A 25,643-nucleotide genomic window follows, 5' to 3' on the forward strand; every position below is an offset into this window, starting at 1 on the left:
ACAGAAAATAATGTTGACTTCCCCACAAGCTTGGCTTATAACACTTAAACATGTGTTTGAGTGAGACTAGACTAGACCAACCTTGTCTTTGCAAAAACTCATTTAAAGAAAGTTGATTAGTTGTATGTTGTATGATGCAGGTTAAGATCACATGACCAACGCAATACTACTCACTTGCCCCTGTTATTAGACATTTTCTCTTTATGAAAAATGTCTGCTTTCAAAAGGCGTCTATCAGTCAGGCAGGGTGCACATTCACAATGTATTTTAACCTGAATATTCCTATAAGCACCAATTATTGAATTGCTGTTAACTAGTGAGACTATAATGCCAGAAAAGATAGCTCTTAAGTAGGCTTAATTTGTTTGCTTGCTTCCAGCTTAGCTGTCGGTAACCTTCAGCTTAATGTTGTTGCGTTATGCAAGTTTAAAAAGGTCTAATTTATCGTAAATTAAAACAAGTGTCTTTGAAAGCACAATTTCTGTTTGAGTCATAATGCACCTGCGCGCGCCCTACTGGTCACAAGCCCGCGAATCGGAAGCGGGAAAAGGCAACCACTCTGCCAGCATATTGTTAATAATTTTTCAGTGGGATAATTGCACAAAATAACTATGGGGAGAAAAAAAAAAGTTGACAAATGAACCTTAAAGTCAAGCTGGACAGCCCCTTCCCTCAGAAAAACTCTCATCGAATCTGCATCAATCATGTAAGTAGAACGGCGAATTTATCTGTTTTGAATTTACCGTCCCTTAAAACGTATTTTTAAGTTTAACCGGGTCAATATCAGCATAAGCATCACTTTTTAACCATAATGACGTTGATACACGATAAAACTATAAAGTGCTTTAATTTTTCTGGGAACAATTATACGCTCCCGTGCCTAAAATCAGCAATGTTATTGTGTATGTAATTAGTGAGGCGTGATACAGGTCATATTTCCGGTTTGGAGCACGTTCTTCAGTAGACCACAAGAGGGCAGTGGAATAGAGGTAATGCAACATTTCTTGAACAAAATTAGAAATGTTTGTACCTAAAACGTTGCAGGGTAATACAGAATTCACAGTGTATCCGCTTTTTATTTAACTCAGAAGCACAAAATAGCAAACTTGACCACATGGATGGTTCTTATTTATTTCGAACACTGTACAGCAAACACACAAAACCAAGCAGTAGAAAGTAGAGAGGATAGCCATGTAAACAGAAGTCTGCAGGTGGAATCTCAGGGGAATCAATTCTTAAAGTAGTTTTCTAAGCTTCACTCGTTTTCCTCAAAGTTCAGATCTTCAGTGCAACATGTACAGCATAAACAAGGACATAGGCTTAGCAGATGGGCTGGCGAAAGAACGCTGTGGTTGATTTGGAATCCATCTATCAACCTTTGCATGGCACCTCTTTTCTTTATATTCAAGAACAGCTCTTGTGTCCTCAAAAATCTGTAACTGTACAAGTTGGAAGTATACAAATTTCCCTTCTGATATCTGCAGGTTGTGTGAAGTGTTATAATTTTCACATAGTGCACAGTCCTGAACAAATGCGTTAGTTACACAACAACTAGCCTTGACCATGTTAGCAAAGGTTATTAAGACTCTATCCTGGCATTCTTTCATCCTAATATAAAGTATGCTATGTTTTTCATTTGGCAATACACACAATTCAAAGCTCATTCATCCATTCAATACTAGAACACATACACGTCCTGTCCAGGATTTCTACTGCTTTCACAGAGGAAACGTTTGTAAAGGGAATCATGGCTCAAGGGTCACGCTTCACTGAAAACCACAGGCTCATGACATTTACACATAAAAGTTCTCATATCTAACAAATCTGAATCATTTCGACAGTGATTAAAAATCATTAGTTCATTGGCACAGCATTGTGTGAGAAGGAACAGTTTAAAAAATAAAATCACACAAGTTTCATAAACGTATAGAGCAGTAGGGAGTTTGTTAAATATCAGCTTGTTGGAAAATAATACTAAATTGTTTTCTGCAATCTTAATAAACTGATTTTTCTTCAAATGCTTCAAGTCTAAACGCACATGCACATAACACATTAAATAATTATGTAACTGTGTCAGCATGTACTGAACTCAAATTAGGTTTGGCTTCTTTGGACTTCAAATCATTTTTCACAGTTTAACAACACGTGTAGGAAAATGAAATAGAGCATTCAACAAGCAAACGTGTTACTGTTTGTATTGTGCATTTCAAAACTGTCATATGGGGATATTTTGAATCTAAAATCTAAAGTTTGACTACTACTGGTACCTTGAAAAAGTCTGTACTTAAAATTTGCATGTTTCATTTTTCTCTGTTCATGATATCTATAGCATATGTAATGACTACCGAGAGGGAAAAAACTATAAAACAATACAGCAGTAATTAACAAGAAATTTCCAGGGGGGGAATGTGTAAGTCCACTATCTTCATATTATGTCTAATATGGAAATAAATACTTTTCAGAGGACCGTCGAAAGGTTTGGCAATCATACATTAATACAGTCTGTCTCGTTTTCCTCTCTGGTTTGTAAGGACACTGAACCAGAGTTTTTAGTTAGTTGGATGTATATTAAAACATTTTAAACCCTGCTTTGCCACATGCAGATGAGGTTCAGAATAGCAACATAATGTTTGTTGATCAGAGAAGCACGACATACTGTATGTACGCTATCTAGGCTTTTCCCTACAGTTCAGTGTTTGCAAAAAGTGTTATATCTCAATGAGCCCTAGAAAAACTACTCAATAGACACTACTGTCAATCCACTAAGCTAAATCTTCTGCAATGTTCATCAAAAAGCCCTGTGCCTCATGCTTGATGTTAGCATCGGGCTGTCGATAGTACGCTTGGTTAGTTTTCACATTCGTGAAGAAAAAGCAAGAGACTACAATGGCAGCTAAATCGTCTGATCGATGTGATGCTGAGTCTGTTCTTCCCAGACGGTCCTCAGCTGAGAAGACCGCGCGCCTCTTGAACGAGCATGTCCATATTACCACAGCGAATGTAGACACAAAATAGAAATTACATGAGAAGGAATCGGTTCTGATGTCTGGGAGGCAGCATGTGTTTGTGTGCATGTGTAAATGTTAGTGTTGTTTATGTAAGTGGAAGCAAGAAGCTTAGTATAAGAGGTCTGTCGATGTTGGTGACCCACTGGCAGTCATTGAGGAACAGTTGCTTCTCGTTGAAGTCCTGAGAACTGAGGAGATCAGGACTAATGGAGAAACAAAACAAACAAATAAACAGATCATGTAATACAACTATTTATTAAAGTAGATCTACTTCTATGGCAATAAGTGATTGCTGTTTTAAGATGGAAAACCAGACTTGCAATAGATTTTTGATAACTACACGGTTTGTTTGTCAGCGCCGTCCACCTAGAGTTAACATGCGGCGCTGACTGAACTGGTTTTGACATGTCATTACACCCTTGTCAAACTGCTATACACTAGCAGGCTCAATATGACAGATAAACACTGAAGTGAAACCATAATATGCATTTTTGAAATGGATGGATTAATTGTGCATGCAGGAGCTAGCGGTGACAAATACCTTCAATTCCCCATGTGGATCTTGAGTGGAAGATTCTGTTTCCCTGACAACTACAGCCTTGGTTACCAACATGTCAGGGTGCTGTTGCTTGGCTTCTTTTATTGCCATGGCGAGCGCCTTGTGAAAAAGTAATTTATTTTTCAGGTCAAATGAAAAGAAGAGGAAACAAGCAGCCAATGTAATAGTAATATGCTTTCTGACTAATTCATCTGCACTTTAAAGTTGGTATGAAACAGAAATTGCCATTGTCCTTTCTTTTTGCTATTGTGAAATATATATGAGTGAAACGGTTTCACAAATAAGAAAAATTTAGGAGGATGCTTATTTTGTCCATCAGGAATCGATTGTTGTTTGCTAATAGCTGCGATCTCATTTGATTGACAGATTGTTTGAGGGGAAGGATCATCAGGATCATCGCCGGTGCACGTCATCAGAAGTTAATGTTTCTGATGAATGATTATGAGGGCACATTAATTTAAAAAAAAAAAGCAATGTGCACAGATAAATCATTTATAATAAAAACTGCAATACTACATAAAAAAATTATTAATTTTTCTTTTTCATGGTGACTTTAAAGGGTTAGTTCACTACAAATGAAATATGTCTTCATTTACTCACTATCATGATGTTTCAAACTAAGCTTGCTGTGGTAGTTGGTTTTACAAGTGTTACACAGTGTTCAGCCATTCACTGATTCCATTACTTGCCCACCGCTCCCACTGTCATTTTGCACTTTTATAGAAATAAAAACCATTTAGTTCAGTTGGACATAAGACACTATACTTATAAACTGAAAGCGTCTGCTCTGCTTCATACAACAAAAGCTGCAGAGTCGCAGTCAGATTTATCACGTGACAAGTAAGGAGAGATGACTGACAAGACGATGGCGGAGGATTTTGTGAGCAACAGATCCCGAAAGATCTCATATCTTGTAAAATGTGCAGTCAGTACCGACGCTCCCTATACATAGAGTACGCATGATCGCGAAAGAGAAAAAGAAAGTGAAAAGCGAGCACATATTCAAAATCGATTAAAATAAACCTTATTCAGAGCAGCACCATGACTGGTATGAAAGTGAGGCTGTGAGGGATAGACTTGCCGTGTTTTCAATGGCATTATCTGCTCGAAAAAGCTGTATAAAACTCTTAGACCCTAGATCACAGCTCATGTTGTCTGGAAATTTTTGTCTACTGAAATTTCTTTGAACCATATTTTTGCAGTGTTTCATCAGCAGAACAATCCAAAAACATATGAAATAACACTACAACCCACTGAAGAGATGCATGTCTATCCCTCACAGCCTCGCTTTCATTCCTGTTACAAAGATGGTGCTGCTGTGAATAGGGTCTATACCCCTCATATACTGTAGATAGCGGCTCTCTGATGCCCGGAAATGATAGACCTATACACACACAGCGAATTCAAAAGCGAAAGTGGAAAGCGAGCACGCACCCCCGGTGTTATTGGTAATACTGGTGTTGTCACAAGTTTATGTACCTGAGTGAAAAGTTCCTCACCGTGACACCCCTATTTCAAAAGCATGTCTTGATTTTGCAGAGTTAGACGTGTTCCTGGGTCAACATATTTTGTTGATCCTGGAACAATATTACTGTCTGAAAATTTAATCCTAACCATATGCCTACCGCTAAAAACTTACCCTACCCATAATTTTTCCCTAAAATTAGAGTCAAATGATAGGTGAATAACACTGATGTAGAAGCACCTAACCCTGATTTTAAGCCTAAACTTGACATAAACCTGTCCCTCAAATCCAATTGGTTGATTGAAATGTTGTTCCAGGATCAACAAAGATGCTGATCCAGGAACATGTTGCACTTGGTGACTTGGTGAAATCAGGTTCTGCATTTCGAACACATAAGAATTTTTTAATTCATCTTCAGAACACAGATGAAGATATTTTAATGAAACCTTAAAGAGAATTTTGGCCATCCATTGATAGATAATGTGTAACTGACAGATAAGTCAGTTTATATTTCATGCTTATTTAATTATTTTAAAATGTTTTGTTAAAGATCTTCAATTTGAAACTGCTTAGTAAAGAGCTGTTTGAATGGAGACTTTTATTATGAAAAGCTCAGAGTGACTCAGGAAGAAAGATGTCTACACCACATTGCAAGTTGAAGAGTTTTCCCACATTTCTAACTGTTTATATTCTACTCATCTGGAGTTAAAAGGACATCAGATGCAAGATTAAGTTCTCCTTTGGTAATAAACAGCCAATGAAGTAAGTTTTTCATTTATATTGTATGTGAGCAATGTGGATTGTGTTGTTGTGTGGAAAAGAACAATATCTGTACAAAGACTATAATTATTAGGGCTGGGACAATAAATTGTTGAATCGTGAATCAAGAAATGATTCTGTATCGATTCTGAGATTTTCCGAATGCATTCTGATACTGAGCTTAGTTTTTAACAGCTGATGACACTGCGTGCTTTACAAACACCCGTACTCTGCTTGCTTCCAATTCTTTACACACACCACTTGAACCTTCTATAAAATAATCATTCATGAAATTCGAAAAGGTTGAAGCGAATTGCAAGGGTGTTCGCAGTGGGCTGTTTATGTTAATCTCTGTCATGAAAGCATTCTGAGGTGCCCACATATAGCCACACTCTTCTTCGTGAGCATTTGAGCGTGTAGTTAAAAAATAGCCTGGAGCGCCATCTGCTGTTAAAAACTAAGCTCAGAATCGATTCAAGAGAGAATTGAGATGCATTCGGAAAATCTCAGAGTCGATCCACGAAATGAGATGAATCGATTTATTGTCCTAGCCCTAATACTTATGCTGTTAAAGTGAACTTAACTCTGTTTGAAAAGTTTACAAAGACAATGTTTATTTGTTTTATTTATTTATGTCCTTTATATTATTTATTTTAACTTTATTTTTTGTGTATTTAGCTCTCACGGCATCTTAAAATTGGATGGTTATCCTCATGGTGAACCAGTCAATAAATCGCCAGTCATCAGAGAGTATCACAATATCTTCCGTGCTTCTACAAAGCTCTCCAATGTCCGTTCACAGGAGAATCTCTTTGGCTGTTCACGTGAGAGCAGCTGGTCCTGGAAGTGCTGCACTGTTAATAGCAGAAAAAGAGGCTCTTCCTCTTCCCTAGACTTTCAATGGATGCACAGTATTATCTCAAGTATTATTATTAGTAAAAAAAATAACTTCACTTGTGTTAAATAAAATTCTTATAGGTTTGGTTATTCTGAGTGTGAGTAAATTACAACATTTTTGAGTGAACCCAACCCTTCTAGAGTTGATATAATCCTAAATCGATACATATATATATCTCAATAAAATGCACTGAAAAATACCCAGCCCTAGTTCCTTCTGCACCTACCTGATCTTGATCGACGTCATCATCACCGGTAATGATAATCCTCTTTTCAATTCTTGTCTCTGAGTAGCCTCCTTTCACCGTCTACAAAACAAAAAAACATTTATACGTTTTCAATCCTCCAAGAAGACCTATTCTAAACAAGAGGCTAACAGCATATTTCAGATACCTTTGTAACATGCGTTGTAGTGGCTGATGTTACATTCTCAGTTACCATTAGAGGAGAACCATCTCTACCTAATGATCCCAGGTTCACCTGTACAAGAATATAATCACATAAACACTTGTCAAAGCACGAAAACTATAATAAGGTACTGCACTGTAGGTAGTACTTTCATACATCACAAATAAGGTAGGACATCTGAAGCAAACTCTGGAACTAAAGTTGGAAATAAAAGCAACAGAGTAAAAGCAGAAACAGAAGAGGGTTTGGAAACTCAAGTTCACCAGATGAAAGAATGGACATGCTTACAGGAGAGACTCTCTCTGTCATAGAGTATGCAGCCTCTCGCATACCACTAATACCGTGGTCCTATGAGAGCAAACAGAGAAGTTACAATCCAGATGAGATCTACCACAGAGCAGGTAAGTAATAATAGAAAGTAATTACACTTACTTATGCAATTGATGATAATTGACATAATCACAGTCTCCACAGCATGTTCCTCTAACCTATCATACAGTGACATTTCTCCAGTAAAGTATGTATGATGAGCTAAAAGGTCTTTACCGGGTCTGCAATCTCCATTATGGTTGTGGTGACCTCAGAGCCATTGGGCTGCGTCTCGATCTTGACCTCGGTCTTCCTTAGAGCTTGGGAGGCAATGATTTCACTGCTCTCTCTGCTTAGAGGATGGATTGGGGGCGATTCAGAGCTCTCCCTTCTCATCGACTGGGCATTAGCTTGTTCTGTAGAGTCTTTCCTCAGGGCTTGGGCAGCTTTCACTGACCGTGGAGCTTTCTTAGGTACAAAAGGCTTGGGAAAGAAATGAAACAGATCAAGTCAAAACCTGGGAGTGATCATGAGGTTTAAGAAACACAGTGCCAGTCAAATGAATTTAGCAGCATATGGTGAGTCATGGTTCAAAAGAAAAGAATAAGAAGCAATGAAAAATATAACACAATTCTGAAATCAAAGAAACCAAACCTGAACTGACTGACTGAACTATGGAGGGCAGCATCAAATGGAATGGAATTAGCATCAATCATGAACTCAAATTCCAATGTAATTTCATGCTTTGCTTTGATGCCCTGTAAAACGCGAGAAAGAAAAAAATGGGACGTGATTGCATTCATCAGCACATTTACACATTTACTCTGACCAGTGATTGGGTGAGCCAGCCACGTTGCTAAAAGAGTAAGGATGCTTGTCTACCTCCGGTTTACGTTCCTCTGGTGGCTTCTGTTCTACAACGGGCTTTGGTTTCTCTACGGGCCTCTGAACTTCTACATGTCTCTCTTCTGGAAGGTAGATAGGATCTGCTCCCAGTATAAAGGCTGGATGGGTGGGACGGTCAGAGAAGCCAAACTCAGGTGAGAAGTCTTTCTCCCCCAGCTCAGTCATGCCTCTAGAAAATTCCTCAATACCCGATTGGAAGTCCATGAGCACAGTGAAGTCCACCTCAGCCTCCAGGCTAGATGTTGAGCTAACAGTGATACTCGAGCATTTGCGCTCAATGCCCAGGTGAGTCTCCTTCAGGTACAGAGTGTCTGGGTCAGGGTCATCTTCTGATACTGATCCCAAGCGTCTCTCCCAGGGCTCTCTCTGAAGAAGCACAAAAAGAGATCTTGGTGCAAGGAACCAGCTGTGCTACAAGAGCTAATGTTGACTGACAGGTAAAACAAGGCAACATAATGGATGTTACATCTTCTTCACATGACAAGAATGAGACAACATTGTGGTGACTGATGGTTAAAGAGTCTAGTAGGGATGCAGGGGTTAGTTCAACTCAAAAGACTAACTGAAATGTCAGAAGTGTTACATGTCTCTGAGGAAAAACTGAGACAATATGCTGATAGAAAATGTTCACCCTAGGGTAGAATACTGCACATCTGTATTTGTATTTCATATATTACTCCTCTGTAGGACATTTTTATAGACATTTTTTATGACTTCATGTTAAATTCATGCTAAGTGTGCAAGCCTAGGACTTGCTAAACAGTGCCAATGAATCAATGCATGTGGTGGGATGCATTAAATGACATTTCTGTGTAGAACTGTTGTGTAGGATGGTTTGGATCATGCAATCATGCTGTGATGATGAAAGCAAAGACAGAAGATTGTAGTGCTTATGTATACAAAAATGTGAAAGCCAAAGATTTTGCAAGATTTTTAGCAAGGAGGTAGCAGTGGATGAGTGGAAAAATGAGGCACCTGCGCTTCCTCCTGAGGCTCCGCATGAATTGCTGGAGTGGGAAGGGGCTCCTGGAATGTGAGATGAAATAATAGGAAGAGCAATGCAAAGTTAGTGCACTGAAATTTGAGATAACAGGGATGGAGCCCAGACTAGGCCCTGAACCAACAACCAGACATTTATAGAACTGATCAGATACACTGACTGACACAGATAAAAATGAGAAGTCTTAACAGTGTGAACTAGAGCGTACAGCACATTGCACCACAACAATTGAAAGTTTAAATATATTATGGCAGCTGGGTGCAATTTTGCACTAAGTGCCACTAAAGAGCCTTTTAATCAATCGGAACATTTTATCTATATTAGACATCATGATACTCAAAGAGCAGTTTTTCCTCAGGCTCTTCTAGTCCAAAGTCTTTCTACTGCCAGAACACCATTTCATCAGCACTTTTTCTTGATTTAATTTCTTTCCGTTTTAATGTTGAGTGAAATAAGGTAGCATCTGCTTTGACAACAACAGTTGTCTATGGAAACTGCAGTGTGGGCTTTTGCATAAAAAAAGAAAGAGCCCTCAAGGTTCCCTGCAGTTTGTTGCAAAATATATTGACCAATTTTTTCCCCAGCCAACTCAAAGAACAAATTCAAAATCCCTAAGAATGAAGTTGGGTATATTATCTTTTAAACAACAGCTAAAACCATTCCTTGTTAAATCAACTTTCAGAGCCCTTCTCATGAACAGTACCATGGCCATTTTTGAAAGTCTTGCAGAAGCCCTTTTGTTTGCAAAAATGGCACTTTAGCATAACAGTATGGTGCACAGGCCTTTGATTCCTTGCAACAACCATTCCCTACATGCCTGGTAAGAGGGAACCAGAGAAAGAATGTTGGAAGGAAAGACCGCACATCAGGTGGAAAGTTAGTGGAACGGAAGCCTGAAGCTTAAGCAATGGAGATTATGTGGAGGATCCTAAGTGTTTCTCAAATGCGCAAGCAGATGTTGAGCTGTGCAGAGGAAGGAGAGGAAAAGAAAGTGGCACATCCTCATCCAATCAGACAGCGGATATAGTATCTCATACTTCTATCAGCCAATAGTAAGATTAGACAAAAAAACTGACTATTCTACTCATCTCTCCTCAGAAACAGGTTTCTTATGTTTTACCTGCATGTGCGTAATGTAAAACTATAGATATGGATGTGCCGTTTCATGCGATGCTTTAGTTCCTGTGAGTGACAAGCAGATTATCAAGCAGTTGTTACCACTGGTTTCCTCTTGGAAGATTCCATGGTGGAGCTCTTGTGAAGACTGTTGCCAGAATCACTTTTGGTGATTGGTTTGGTACGTGTATCTCTTGCCCTCTGGGATTTTACAGGTGGGTATAAAGGGGGAATCTGGTCAAAGGCTGGAAATGCTGAATTGGTGGGAAAGTCAAACATAAACAATGGATCTTCAAAAAGAAACTGATCTTGTTCGATACTAAGTCTGTGGTCTGCACTGTTCTTGAGATCTCTTAATTGGGGCCTGTCTTGGACAGACTGTCGGCTATATTCTCTGACTTCCCTATTGTGACAATTACTCATCCAGTCTTGCTTGGAAAAAGTTCCAGTGCTTTCTAAAGCAGCAGAATTTCCGTGCTGAAAAAAGCCATCCAGGGCATTATCGAACCCAACTTGCTCTTCTTTAGACTTGGTCCCTTCCCATTCATCAAATGATCCTGAAATGCTCTTCTCACTTGGTTGTCCTTGCAGCTTGGCTCCTTTACTGCCTTTCAACTTCTTCGACCGCTCAGGCTTCAGTGGAACAATTCGTTTCACCTCGGACTGTGATGTGTCGCTTGCAGTAGAATCATGTCTCTGGATTGTTGAGCCTTTACCTTTAGGATCTTGTTTAGATGTTTGCTTCTGTAAAGTAGCTCTGGTGTTCTCGGATTCTTTTTCACAGGATTGTCTCTCCCATCGGCTTTCATTATATCGATCTCTCATATATTTGTCTATGGCTGCATTGGGAGAAGCCTCTCCGAAGCTTCTTTCTACATGCCTTGCTAAGTCTTGATTCATGGTCTCGTCTTCTCTATTGGTTATGTACTTTTTATCGCCCCAGAGTCTCTCTGTTGCATATTCATCGCATCCATTTGTATGAATGACATTCTCTGACAAAGATCTGTCCTGCGGGTGCCCATTATCATATGCTTTCTCCTCCAAAGAACCAGCTCCCTGGAAATGGTTGTACCTTAAAGCAGGGCTCTTAGCACGATTTCTCAGGGGCTTCTCTGGTGATAGGATGGTTTCTGTTAAGGTCCTTTTTACTACATTTTGTTTTTCTCTCGTTTCACTGTGTGTGGTGATGGATTTTTCTCTTATTCTGTCTTCTGTCTCTCTGTTGAATCCAGTGGCTAATGAAGCTACTCTAGGACTCCTGCTCTTTTCGTCTTTTTTACTGAGGGGCAGGTCTCTTTGACAACCATCTTGCTTCTCAATCAATAGGGACTCCTCTGAGGCCTATATATCAATAGAGTGAACAGTTTCAATTGCCTGTCAGTGCCAACACTCCCTCTACTGTTACTTGTATAGCGCATTACTTGTATCTTTGCAATATGAATCTGACAAAAACTTATGACGGAAGATAAGACAAGACAACAATTTTTGATCTGAGGAGGTAAAATTCATGTTATCAAACTTAATGTAAAATGTTGGATGGATGTTTTGAAGTTAAACAAAAGGGAGACATTTATGTACATAAGTACTTAAAATGCCATTTGCTTTTATTATCAAGCAATATCATTGTCTTTATAACACTAATTAAAGAAAATGGATTCATGCTGTGTTCAAATAAAACCACTCCAGCCAGATTCTATTAAAGTTCACAATTGCTGCTAGCACTTGACCAGAGGCATGACATGAAATGGTTCAACAGCATCCACTTAAAGAGAGATTAGTCACATAAAAAAGAGTGCATGAATAACAAATCAAGCATTTGGCACTAAATCTAAGACCGGTACTGACATAAATCTGAATAATCCTCATCAGGAATGTTACAGCAGTATTAGACCAAAATAACACTATTTTTTTTAGCATCTTGCTTTTTAAAAAGTCGCCCCACAATACAATCCCTTTGCAGGTTCCAATTACTCACAGATTTTTTCTCCGGAGTGCTACCGGATGAAGCTCCAGAGAGACGTTTCTCTCTGTGGACCAGTTTGCTGTTGGGCTCTCTCAGCGCTCTTTTCAGCTCATTGATGCTGGCTTGATGTTTTTGCAACACATCCTCTGGTTTATCCAGGAACTGCTATAAAACAAACAGGTCAATCGGTTGAACCACTTACCTCTAGCAATTACTTAAGTGAAGGCTTTCTGGAGACCTGCACAGCTGTTTAAAAAATGTTTATCTAACAGAGGTAAGTACATACAGTAAAAACGCAAATGCAAACATCAGGCATATGCCCATGAGAATCTTAAGTGTAGTTATGTTCTTAAAACAAATGAATTAGCTTCCCACTTTGAAATGCATGTTGAAATAATATAAAACTCTAATAAACCTATATGAAATGCCACTGAAGTGCATGAATAAAGATATCCATTTGATCACTTTAGATTTTCCTATTTTCAAGGCAACTCAAAACATTTTACTCTAACACTCTAAAACAGGGGTCTCCAACCCTGCTCCTGGAGAGCTGCCATTCTGCAGAGTTCAGCTCCAACCCTAATCACGCCTCAACCAGTTAATCATGGTGTTCAGGTTCAAGTGTGTTGGAGCAGGGTTGGAACTGAAGTCTGCAGGAAAGTAGCTCTCCAGGAGTAGGGTTGGAGACACCTGCCCTAAAATTCTGTGCATAGTAAATATTGTGATGCCAACAGATTGACAAATTGAAAGCCTGTCGTAATAGTTTGGCCCTCTTCTTTATGCCAAAAAAATAATCACTACATCTTTTCTTCAACATTTAAGACAACAAAGCAGCACATAAAACATGAAACATGCTGGTGTCGATAACAGATGTCAGATGAAGTGCCATCATGGCTCAGTTTTCTGTCATTTCCACTAGAAGACAATTACAGAAAGAAAAACTACAACACAGAGAGTGAATGCTCAGGCAGTTGATCGATGAGAAACAGTACCTCCTGTTTAGGACGTGGGGCCAAGTCCTGGTCCGACTGGGATAAAGGGGTGGTTGGGGAAGGGGTATGGTGGTGCAAGCCAAGGAACGGAGGCAGAGGCAAAGTGAGGTAGTGGAGACAGAGAGGCAGAGCATGGTTGAATTCATAAAGCAGGCAGCCAAACAGAGAGAGGAACTCTCATAAAGACGTTGATGTTAGCCATGGAAGTACAGAGAGTGAAGAGGTTGTGCCACTGCCTCAGATACAGTGTTAGAGAATCATCTCAGTCACATATCTATTGAGCAACAATGGCATCCAGTTCAGTGACACAAATCTCCTGATCTTTCTTTTCATTATTCATACATGTCTTATGAGGTACAGACTGGTATTGGAAATTATCTGTGAGCATGGATAAGCGATACACCAATGACATCCCTAATCTCTACAAAACCTCCAGCACAAATCAATACATGAACTGTTCTGCAAGTAGTCTAAGTCAACTTGCTAAGACTAGACTAATCTGGCAGTATGGCAAAACGTAAGCTCTGTTTCTGGAGAACGTCCCTGAGCTCCTCCCTACTTAAAAAAAGAGAGTGTACTGTGATACTCCGATTAATGAAAACAGATGGGGAAAATGGGACTCATTCACTAATAATTTTGTACAATTTGCACATATGTGCACAGAAAATCTTTCATGCAAAATGAAAAGCGGGCCATTCTAAAACACAGTTTTATATACACAACACTATATGTGGTTGTGTTTTGGACCTCTCATTTGTCATTATATTAATGTTAACTGGCATTAAATTGTTGCATTAACTATTGGCAAGATTTTAGAAAGGCTGCATTCTGTACAACAGTAGCCTAAAACAATGCCTAAATTGCTATTTGGTGATCAGTTACCATTGTTTTCTCTGCTAGAACTGGTGACAACAGGAAAGTAATTTCAGAGGCAGGTGATGTTATTAAAATTTGGCATAAGATTACAAAGATTTTTTTTGGAATAATGTGCTTTGTTGAATCGCACGCAATAAGACCAGGAATGTGTATTAAGAAAATACATAATCAGCAGTGATTTCAAACTTACTTTAAGCAGGGAAAACAGAACAACGACAATCAAAGTGCATTATCCATCTCAGTTCTCAGTTGACAAATAACCATTAAACCAAGATGGTCCAGCTATGAACAATGGTCTCATCTGGTTCTCAAGAAAAGCCATGAAGGCTGGAAAACTACATGGTCTGCCTTGTGGCTAACAACATAGCAATCATGTTGCTATTTTTTCGAGGCACTCTAAAGCCATGCTAGCAGTGTGTATGCAGATTTAGAGTGCAATTGAGACAATGACAGACAGACAATTAGACACACAGATAGATAAATCACGCTAAAAATACCTCTGTCTTAGAGTCTACAGGAGAGCCTGCCTCCTCCCTCTGTCCGCGAGAAGATGAAGAGAGAAGCGATAGTTAGAGGACAGCAGTGAAGGGTTAGAAGCAGGGAGAACAGTGCAGAATCTGAATTAGACTGAGGAAATTAGCAAATAGGGAGAAGAAGGTGAGTGTACAGGCAGATTTGTAGAGAGGTTGATTAAATTCAAAAGAATTGTTAACAAAATAGGCAGGCATAGAAATATGTTTAAGATTAAGTCGGGGCAGAGAAGAAAGCCATAGGTAGAAAAAGGTTTTGGGCCCTGTTTCCACCTGGTATTAAGATGCGTTTTGGTCGGTTGAATCACAAATGGACAAGGGAGATACCCGTTTACACCTGGTATTTTGATCTGTCTCTTTTGTCCACTTTCAACCACTTCTGTCCTGATTTCTTTGAGGGGAGGGTCTATGGGCAGGTAAATGTATGTTGTTTTTTTTTTTTTTCAGATCTTTCGATCTAATTGACAAAATATTGCCAATTTACAAATGAACGTGCCCAGAGATGAGGGAAAAAACATACAGAGAGCATCAGCTTTCATTTCTGCTCTGAAAGCCACAAGACCAAGCCGAACGCTGTGAGTGTGTGTTAGAAATCAGGAATGATGAGAGAACATTGTGCTTGGTAACAAACTTGGGTCTTCAGCTGACAAAGTTTAAATCCTGTCTGGCTAGCGCGCTTCCCATAATGTTTGCGTTAGGTCAGTAGGCGGAGAGTAGGCGGTCTTTAGTGCCTGTTCGAACGCATTCGACCACATGAGCGTTTCCACTACGAAAGCAATCCGGTCTAATGCGTTTTCGGCTACCTCTGGAAGTGGTCGAAAGTAGACAAGCTCAAAATGTTTTACACCCCATTTACACCTGTATTTAGCACCATCCACTTGTGATCCAATCGACCAAAACACATCTTAATACCAGATGGAAACAGGGCCTTGGAGTGGAAGGCTTTTAGTTAGAAGGGACAGCAAAGGAGAGTGTTAGTTAAAAATAATGTGATTGGAATTCTTGAAACTAGTTGTTTGAATCTGCTAGGAAGAATATTTGCATATTGCCACCCATAACGCAAAGACAGTATGAACTTAAAACCGCTTCTTTCTCAAAGAAAACTTGTATAACTTATTAGAAAAGAGAAAAACACAACTAAATGAAGAAGCTGACACTAAATACGGTTGTGTGCACAGAACCTTGAGCTCCATAGTCTTAGAGGGAGTGGAGTCGCTCTCTAGTCGCTGATCTACATCTTGTTCATGATCTTGGTCCAGGTCCTGATCCAGACTGGGCTCCAGGTAGTCCTGGTCCAGCTCATCTCTGGGAAGACTATGCACAGGCTCGCAAGAGGTGTGCTGGGAGAGTCGGTCCATAGTGTCCCCTAAAGCAGACTCTGAAAGAGATGCAAAGAAACAAAGCATGTAGGGTAAGAAACCCAAGTAGAGGTAGACATCTCACTTGTAGAAGCCTATTCCTCCATCACCCCCGTCAAATCAAGTCTCAAGTAGATAATCTGACAAATATACAGTGTGATCACAACAAAGTCACACAGAAGATCACACAGAAGTTAGTTTCAAACCAGGCAGCTTTCTGTTGATCAACGGGGTCAATTTGTGTGACGAACTTGAGCATGAGCAATATCTGCATGGGGATTGTCAGATCGTGCCATTTCCTAGTGATATAACTGGAAATTCTGCAGGGCAACGGTAAATGTGACCTCATGTTAAAGGGTTAGTTCACCCAAAAATGAAAATTCTGTCATTAATTACTCACCCTCATGTCGTTCCACAGCCGTAAGACATTCATCTTCAGAACACAAATTAAGATATTTTTCATAAAATCCGATGGCTCAGTGAGGCCTGCACTGCCAGCAAGATAATTAACACTTTCAATGCCCAGAAAGGTACTAAAGACGTATTAAAACCGTTCCTGTGACTACAGTGGTTCAACCTTAATGTTATGAAGCGACGAGAATACTTTTTGTGCATCAAAACAACAAAATAATGACTTTATTCAACAATACCTAGTGATGGGCGGTTTCAAAACACTGCTTCATGAAGCTTCACGAATCTTTTGTTTCGAATCAGTGGTTCGGAGCATGTTTCAAACTCCCCCAAACTGCTTGATCCCATGTTTCACACCCCCCAGTGGTGAACCATTGAAATTTCGATACACTTATGACGTAGCGAAGCCTCGTTTAATGAAATCACGTGACTTTGGCAGTTTGATACACGCTCTGAACCACTGATTCGAAACAAAAGATTTGTAAAGCTTCGAAGCTTCATGAAGCAGTGTTTTGAAATCGCCCATCACTAGATATTGTTGAATAACGTCATTATTTTGTTTTTTTGGCACACAAAAAGTATTCTCGTCGCCTCATAACATTAAGGTTGAACCACTGTAGTCACATGAACTGTTTTAAATATGTTTTTAGTACCTTTCTGGGCATTGAAAGTGTTAATTGTCTTACTGGCGATGCAGGCCTCACTAAGCCATCGGATTTTATGAAAAATATCTTAATTTGTGTTCTGAAGATGAATGAAGGTCTTACGGGTGTGGAACAACATGAGGGTGAGTAATTAATGACAGAATTTTCATTTTTGGGTGAACTAACCCTTTAAGATTTTAGGACAAATCTACATTAAAACTAGAAATAAAGTTTTCTCATCCTTTTTCTTTTACATGTTCATCCTTCCATTGAAGCACTAGATGTGGAGGCACTACTAGATCATCTATCTCTCAGAAAATGACTCATTTCAGATTTTGTCACATTATTACATCATAGTTATTACATCATTATGTCATAGTGCGCCTACTTCTACATCATTGCCTCTTTAGCCCCTCCCACCGATTCACGCATGTCATGAAGTAGTTAATATGAGACAGGCGCAAACACAGGATTATTCCAGTCACAAAACAATAGAGATTACAAGACATTTTGAGGTGGCAAGTTGTTAAAAAACACACTCTTTGTATTGCCATCCTTGTGATCCTAACATTAAGAAAGCATGGATGAAGTCCCAGTCAGACCGCATCAGTAAGACACTGTTTGTTTGTTCGCTTCATTTTACTGCGTACTCGTTTTTAAAGACAATTCGTTTGAAAATAAAAGATTATGCCAACTGCGTTGGATTCAACAGTAATGTCGCAACACACAAGTGTGAGTAACAGTGTTTTTACCATGTGTCACTATTGCTTTGTCATTTACAGATTGTTACCAAGTACTTAAACTTTATTTGCCACAGCCAAGACTTATAAAGTATATGTTATAAAGCAAATATTTCAACAATGCAACAAGATATTTTTCAACATCAGAAGTTTTCAAAACAATTTCACACATGTAATGGCAGGGACATTCAAAATTATGTTAATATGCAAAGCTGTTACTCAATCATAGCAATGGGCGTTTATTTCTAAGTTTTGAATGTGACATGCCCATCAAACGAGTGTTCGAAAGAGAGGGTCAAAAATTAACATGCTTTTTGATGTAAAAATCTTTAATTATAAGTGACCTAAGAGAACATTTAATTTAAAAGAAATTTAAAAAATGCAGTTCATGACCCCTTTAAGATGTTTTCTGCAATTAATGTTTGTTTTTCAATTGAGTGCTTCACTCCAACTGTTATTTTTATAATTTGTAATGAAAAGTCTGTATCAAATCTTAAAACTGCAATTAAAGATGTTTTTTTTTACTAATGGTGTCAAACTTTCAGACCCCACAGTAGTCCTTTCTAAAAACAGATTCACTTCACAAGCATTAATGTTTTTAGCAGGAGAATGTGAATGGTGGGTAAAACATTTGTAGGTTAAATGAAAGGTCAATACTAGTAGAGAGGTGCAAATTCAAGTACGATTTAGGCAATTCATGCATTTTGTAATGATCATGGTATCAGAGAAATACTTACCTCCATCTATGCTGCGGGACAGCAGGTACCTCCTACTAATTGATCGTTCAAACTGAGGAGCTGGCCTGTCAATCAAAGCACTGGCCTGGCGAGTCTGGGCTTGGGTCCGCCCACTGTAGCGGAACTTCGAGCCAATCACAAGAAAACCTTTAGGGGGAGGCTCAGGAGAGACCAACCTATAAGAGAAATACCAGAAACAATGTCAGAAGAAAACAGATGTAACATGACAGAATGAGAGTGGATTAAACATTGTGTGTCTATTAAGCCCAATGCCATCAATGAACAGAGTTGGAGTCAAGACCAAACACTACAAGGCCAATACATCCCTAGATCCAAACTTGGTCTAAGAATTTCTTAATTAAAAACTTATTTTCTTTATTTAGTGTTAACCATTTTCCATTTAAAAAAAGAAAGAAAAAAAGTCCACATTAAAAATAAAACGGAAATTAACTAAAAATTATAATTAAACAAGAAAATTCATTAAAAAGGGGAAAAGACTGTGGTCTTGTCTGAGACCATAAACCAAGCCCTAGATCCAGAACAAAAGCTTAGGTTTCAAACCTAGACCAGGGAGTTAGGTAATGAGACTTTTTGTGCTCCACAACATCGGCACAAGTCGAACCCCATCTGTGGCTTTTAGGCCGATTAAACATGTTGAATCAGACGGCATCTGCACTGTCAGTGAAGAAGAAGGAACTCTGATTTGCTGCTCAACTTTATAGTTAACCACTGCATGAGAAGAAGAATGATAGTGATAATCTTTCCTTTTTACATCATTTTCTCTGAGCATTCTGATACACAAAGAAAATAATAATGACATGGCTGTCTGGAATCAAGTGATCAACATGATTCATATTCAGAATGGTAAGTAAGAGCTTATGTATATCTACAGTCCTAGTTTCAGTTTCTCTTTTTGAATGATGAATAAAGACTACAGACCCCTGCTGGTATAGGCAATTATTTCTCTCACTGCAGGTGCACAACGTTCGTATGGAAGCTTGTTTCCACCACTGAATAAAAAAAAAAAAAAAAGGTAATTGCGACTTTTTATCTCACGATGCTGACTTTTTTTTCTCTATAAACGCAATTGTGAGTTATAAAGTACGAACTGCGAGATAAAGTCGCAATTGCGAATTATAAAGTCGCAATTGCGTGTTATTTTTTATTTTTATTTTTGCGTTACTTTTTTCTCACAATTGCGCATTTATATCTCACAATCTGACTTTATAACATGCAAAAAGTCAATCTTTTTTTCGTCAGAATTGGACTTTATATCTCGCAATTACGAGTTTCACAGTTCTGTGAAAAGAAATCAGAATTGCGAGATGTAAAAAAGAATTGTGAGATAAAAAGTCGCAATTATCTTTTAAATTGTTCTATTCTTTGCCGGAAACAAGCGTCCATATGTACATGCTAGTTGGCCGTTGACTGTAGTTTTTGCGGTATTTTTAACCCCAACATTTTTGACCCAGATGAATGCGTCGTGAGGTGACAACACAGTCGGCTTTCGTCACCACGAGTTCTTTGATGTCAGTTTGTTGTGTCATGCCCTATAGGCCAAGGTCATGTTTAAATCCATTGGTTTCTTGCCTAGTTTCCCTGGTTACCCAGTTCTTGTCACCTCGGCAGAGTGACCACCCTCCTCCTTGCTCAGGGCATAACATACCCGAGCCCCCGGGCTTGGGACCAGCATGGCGGACTTCAGCGGTCGAGGCGATCCTCTTTTCTTGGACCAATGATCCTAGATACTTGAAGAACAAGTACAAGACTTCAAGTATCTAGGATCACAGGTCCAAGAAAAGAAGATCGCCTCGACCGCTGAAGTTCTTAGCCGAATTGGCCAGTCAACAGTGGCGTTTGCCTCACTGAAGTGGTGTTTGTGGAAGAAGGCCAACATCACTACTGCGACTAAGATACGACTCTACCGAACTCTGATCATTCCTATCGTTTTATATGGATCAGAAACCTGGACTGTTCTTAAGTCGGAACTTAACAAGCTCGAGGTCTTTCAAATTAAAATGCCTCCGACAAATCCTCGGCGTCTCCCGATGCGACCGACTTCGGAACGAATGGATCCGAAAAGAGTGTGGCGACCAGTCTACAATCGAAGAGGCCACCCAGAAGCGACGTCTGCAGTGGTTTGAACATGTCTGAGTGACGACCAACTGTTGTTCCAACTTTTCTGGCGCCACCAACCTGGAAATCTCATCGCGCAGCTTCGAAGAAGACCTGGCTGAAGCTAATCGGCGACAACCTAAGAAACCAATGCATCACCCTCATGGATGCCAAGGCCTTGGCCACTGATCAATATACTTGGAGGCGTGTAGTGAACAGGGTCCGAAATCCTGCGGCACCCACAGCAGCGTACGCGCTTCGGAGGCGGCTCCGGCCTGACGCCAGCTAGGGAATTAAGTCAAGTCAGGCAAGTCATGTTTAAGTGGAGACTCCAACTCTGTCAATGATGGAACAAAGAAACAAAATAAGACCCAACACCTGATTCTCACATTAAAAAAAAAAAAAAAAAGACTGTGCCCAGTGTTGTGGCAATGGTTATAGGACAGTGAGCGCCTACCTGAAAAATGTGTGATGTTCAATGCAGACCTTCCACAAGCGCTTAGAGGCACGGTGGTTGGGCAGCTTGAAGCCAATGGTGCTCTCAAACTGCTCGTACTGGGGGTGCAGGGGAGTGTGGGCATGTGATGGGGAGGAAGTGGGGGGTGTGAAGGGAAAGCAGAGTGGTAACGTGTTACTTGACAGAAGATTTGACGAGGTGTAAAATCTGTGTGCCGCTAAAGCTCAAATCAACTGACAGGGCACAATCCTGCATGCCTTTATTTATCAAAACAGTACGTAACCAGAATTTCTAAAGAATGCTGCAGAGAAACTGCATAGGAATGAGAGTAAATATTAATATCTTAAAGCTCAAAGTCCACAGAATGGAGCCTGTTATGCTGATAAGATGCTGAACGGTGAAGCATCTTGAATAAAGGCATTGAAATATTGTCGAGCATTCATATCTGACCCTCGCACATAATGGGCAGAGCCAAAGAAATGCCATGCTTTTATGCTAGACAGATCCGAGAATCCCATTGTGAGAGGAAAATCAAAGAAAATAACCCTGTAAATGCACACTGCCGAATCCTTAACAGTTAATAAAGGCCTCTGCAACTTATTTTGCCTTCTTTCTTCCCTCTCTCCGGATTGAATTCTCTCCTAACCCCATCTCTACTCATTTTCTGCTTCTCTCTCTGTCTCTGTGCCCACTAGGCAAAAATTTTTCACAGCTCAGCCTAATGTTTTAAAACCCTCATCCTTTCCACACTCAGCAAGCTAGCAAACACTAAAGAGCAGAATCTCAAACAATGTAAGTAGTGTTTGTTGAGACATAATTAAAGGCATTTTTTAAGTGCCGTAATTAGAAATGTGCCTAAGAAATATTTTATTTCTTTTGTGCGCAGCGGTGGAAGAACACCCACATCAGTCTTCAGAGCACTGGGTAATTTGAAAGCCTGAATAGTGATTTCAAATACTCGAAAAACGTCCTATTCTTTTCTAATAAAACCACATCATGCAAATTATCCACCCATTTTCTCGCCCACAGCATTAGTCTCAGTACGGCATCCTTATCTAGCTAACGTCTGAACATGCATCTACAAGCGAAATCTAACAAGAAAAACCTGGAAAATCTCAAAAGACCTTTTTCTCTACCTCTCCAGGTCGGATTTTGATGTAGAAGTTGCTTCTCTTGTAGGATATTTTGAGGATCTTGGGCCAGGCGAATCGGTTGATACGCAGCCGGTCTCTATAGATCAAGAGGCCACTGGCACACACTCCTAGCATGATGTCAATGCCTTCAGAGTCCTTTAAAACACACGAACACACAAAAACAAATCTAGATGCTTAGGTTTTCTGTCACATTTCAGTTTCAGACTGTCAATAGGATTTCATCCTATGAGGTCTGAGCCTGTAAAATTACAAAATTGGATCACAGGTCCATTCTAATAGGGTCGTGGACCGCAGGGGAAAACATTGTTAAATCCAAATAATAAAATCCGAATAACCATATAATCATCATGCAGAGTTGGGATGCCAAAATAAATAGGATATAAAACACTAACCAAACCACTTTTTGACATCAATTTCTTCCAACTTGCAAAGGGCGTGTGTCCAATCAAAATTCAAAGTATTTTGATGCAAATTCATTTGTCACTTGGTAATAGAACCAATACTATTGCAATTTCTGGCCCAGTGTGTGTTTAATATGTTAGGCTGGTAAATCACTTTCTTTTCTCATTGTTCTTTTCAGCCCCCCTGAACGGGAACTAGAATCACTTATGCACCAAATATACAGTTATAATGTACCATGTACAACATGGACACTTCTATTCAAGTAGTACCTTTTCATAAATCACAGCATCATACCTTAGCATGATGGAGATCAACGCCATACATGGAGAGTTTCTTGGCGTTCTCCAGGAAGTTGATCTCGGCCTCTGCAGGACTCATGCCCCTGGGCACAGGTCATCATTTTGAGAGTATCATCATTAAAAAAACAGTATAAAAACATATGTTATTTAATTGCTTATGCTACTTGCTATCAGTATCTGTAATTACTAGAGCTGTAAATTTAATCTGTTAATTTAGTGTAATTTATTATTTAGTGTGTATTTTTAGTGCTGTCAAATCGATTTAATCCTGATAAATCACATCTAATATAAAAGTTTGTTTACATATATATATATATATATATGTATATATGTATATATGTGTATATGTGTGTGTGTGTGTGTGTGTGTGTGTGAGAGAATGTGTGTGAGAACATATACACACATATACTGTATATATGTATAAATGTGAGTATACACACACAGATATATATATATATATATATATATATATATTATGTATACACAAACTTTTATGTTAGATGCGATTAATTGTGATTAATCGATTTGACAGCACTAGTATATTTATTATTATCAAGTGAAAAAAATGTGGGCAATTATTCATGCCTCCTGAACCGTACAGAAATTAGTAATAGGGAGTTTGGTTACACTTTATTTTAATGTGTCTGTGTTACATATATACATTTAAGTACTGAGTAATAATAATGAAGTACATGTACTTACTATAGGGTTAGGGTTTTGTTTAGGTTAGTTGCATGTAATTATGCATAATTTATAGTTATTACTACAGCAACTACATTTAACATGTAAACAAATTTTCTAACCATCAGAGCAACTTAAATTTGGTATTTTATATTTTGTAAGCCCAGAGCTATCTTGGACAAACTGACAAAAATGACTTTCTTTGGATTGGGTCAGGATATAAAACAAAGTCTAAAGTCTATTCAATGCTTTAATCGTTTATCATAATAACGTAATGTCTTTAGGTTATCTTAATTTGGGGGACTTGCTCAGCAAACACTGATTAATGTAATTAATTGGGATTAATCCAATTAATTAATCAGCATATCATGTAATTAATATGACTTAAATTCTTAATTAATTGACAGCCCTGGTAATTACAGCTCTCTTCTCACCTGTAGGTGCGGTGCAGCTCCATCACCCTCTCCTCCAGCTCACGGGTCTGATTGGGGGCGAAGCGGAACTCGCTGATGTAGTCTGGCCCGTGTTCCTCTGGGTCATAGTCTCCCAGCTCAGCCTGAACGGCGTATGAGCCCAGTAGAGCATGAGTGACAAACGAGCAGGGCAAACGACCTGACAGTATGTCCTCCCTCAGCTGCAGACACAGGTAATACCTGTCCATACAAACACACACACAAAGATCAGATCACAAACAAAGTCATTAAATCGATTTAAATCACATTACATTTTTGTTACATAAAATAAACTTTAAAGGCACAATATGTAATTTTCACCGCTAGAGGTCGCTTATTCAAAACAAAGGCGTAGCTTGATGACGCCTTAATTTTGCGTAATCATAGGAGGTGTTATCTTCACATCTACAGCCAGGTGGAAAAGAATCCGACGGGACTTGAGCATAAATCATATTCATGGATGAGCTAATGTATTAAAGAGTTATTAACATTACTGTTGTATGAAGAAGGGTGTGGCTGAAAGTCGTTGGAGCGGAACGAGGCCGCTGGAACAATTGCTAATGAGAGACGAGCGCAACAGACGGCTCGAGAGCAGCGGGATTTTTATTATGCCACAGACGAGTGCTTCCACTTCTTCCGGTCATGTGGGGTAACGCAGCACTGTTTTATCATATTAGATACATTTGTGTGTTGAAAGTTGTTATAATGCTACTCTGAGCATTCGTTCGGCGGCTACTATGAGACACTTGTTGCACACTGCAGTCATTGTAAAACATGGTACTCGCTGTAAATCGAGAAAACGAGATTTAAACAATAAGACTAAACATGTTTAGCTATATAACATGATTAGTTTTCTGTCGATGAATGTATCCAAACAGTTGCTCACCTGTCTAATAATACACATAATATATTAAAACATCTTTGCTGTTTCCAAGTTTTCTACAAAATAAAACCAGAAATCCCAGGATAACACGGGTATGATGTCATTGATAGGCGACGCACGAATACGGTCCATGTCCTGGTTAATGTTCTCTGGATTTAGACATTCTTAGAAACATTTGGAGTCAACAAAATATATAACATTGTTCTAGTGGTTTTTGGATATTTTAATCCAAAAATCTTACATATTGTGCCTTTTCTTAATTTATTGAACTTAATACATTTATTTGGTCTAGTTGCCAAGGAAACATTTCTCATTTTCATTTAGTTTAACTTGATGTACTAAAAGAACTAAAACTAGAAATGAAATTAAAAAAAAAAATAGTAAAAACTGCATAGACAAAAAAACAACAACAACAAAACACTGTCAAAATCACACAACTAAATTACTAAAATTTTAACTAAAATGAAAATGAAAGTGGAAAAGATAATAATAATTCAAAATATTAATAGTATATTTGTTTCC

The 25,643-nt window shown here is 38.9% G+C and overlaps 1 protein-coding gene across 15 annotated transcripts in view; it reads right to left on the reverse strand.

Moving 5' to 3' along the window:
- Positions 1-1,111: 1,111 nt before the first annotated feature.
- si:dkey-178k16.1 (band 4.1-like protein 1) overlaps positions 1,112-25,643 on the reverse strand; it is a 66,447-nt gene continuing 41,915 nt past the window's right edge. Inside the window, exons 7-24 of one of the 15 annotated variants that reach the window (XM_051880311.1) lie at positions 24,221-24,439; positions 23,101-23,188; positions 22,375-22,539; positions 21,251-21,348; positions 18,679-18,854; positions 15,970-16,166; positions 14,756-14,794; positions 13,383-13,418; positions 12,403-12,552; positions 10,530-11,768; positions 9,287-9,337; positions 8,288-8,677; positions 7,643-7,888; positions 7,385-7,444; positions 7,082-7,168; positions 6,916-6,996; positions 3,550-3,666; positions 1,112-3,211 (exon numbers count right to left, since the gene is read on the reverse strand). In XM_051880311.1, coding sequence (XP_051736271.1) covers positions 3,206-3,211; positions 3,550-3,666; positions 6,916-6,996; positions 7,082-7,168; positions 7,385-7,444; positions 7,643-7,888; positions 8,288-8,677; positions 9,287-9,337; positions 10,530-11,768; positions 12,403-12,552; positions 13,383-13,418; positions 14,756-14,794; positions 15,970-16,166; positions 18,679-18,854; positions 21,251-21,348; positions 22,375-22,539; positions 23,101-23,188; positions 24,221-24,439 — 3,445 coding nt within the window. In that variant the 3' untranslated portion in view covers positions 1,112-3,205. Of the gene's footprint in view, positions 3,212-3,549; positions 3,667-6,915; positions 6,997-7,081; positions 7,445-7,528; positions 7,889-8,059; positions 8,164-8,287; positions 8,678-9,286; positions 9,338-10,529; positions 11,769-12,402; positions 12,556-13,382; positions 13,419-13,862; positions 13,866-14,755; positions 14,795-15,969; positions 16,167-18,678; positions 18,855-21,250; positions 21,349-22,374; positions 22,540-23,100; positions 23,189-24,220; positions 24,440-25,643 lie in introns of those variants that run through there. The other 14 variants (XM_051880312.1, XM_051880310.1, XM_051880316.1 and 11 more) reach the window with 14 other exon arrangements.

Source organism: Ctenopharyngodon idella, chromosome 22 (assembly GCF_019924925.1).
Source record: "Ctenopharyngodon idella isolate HZGC_01 chromosome 22, HZGC01, whole genome shotgun sequence".
In the NCBI taxonomy this organism is placed as follows: Eukaryota; Metazoa; Chordata; class Actinopteri; order Cypriniformes; family Xenocyprididae; genus Ctenopharyngodon; species Ctenopharyngodon idella.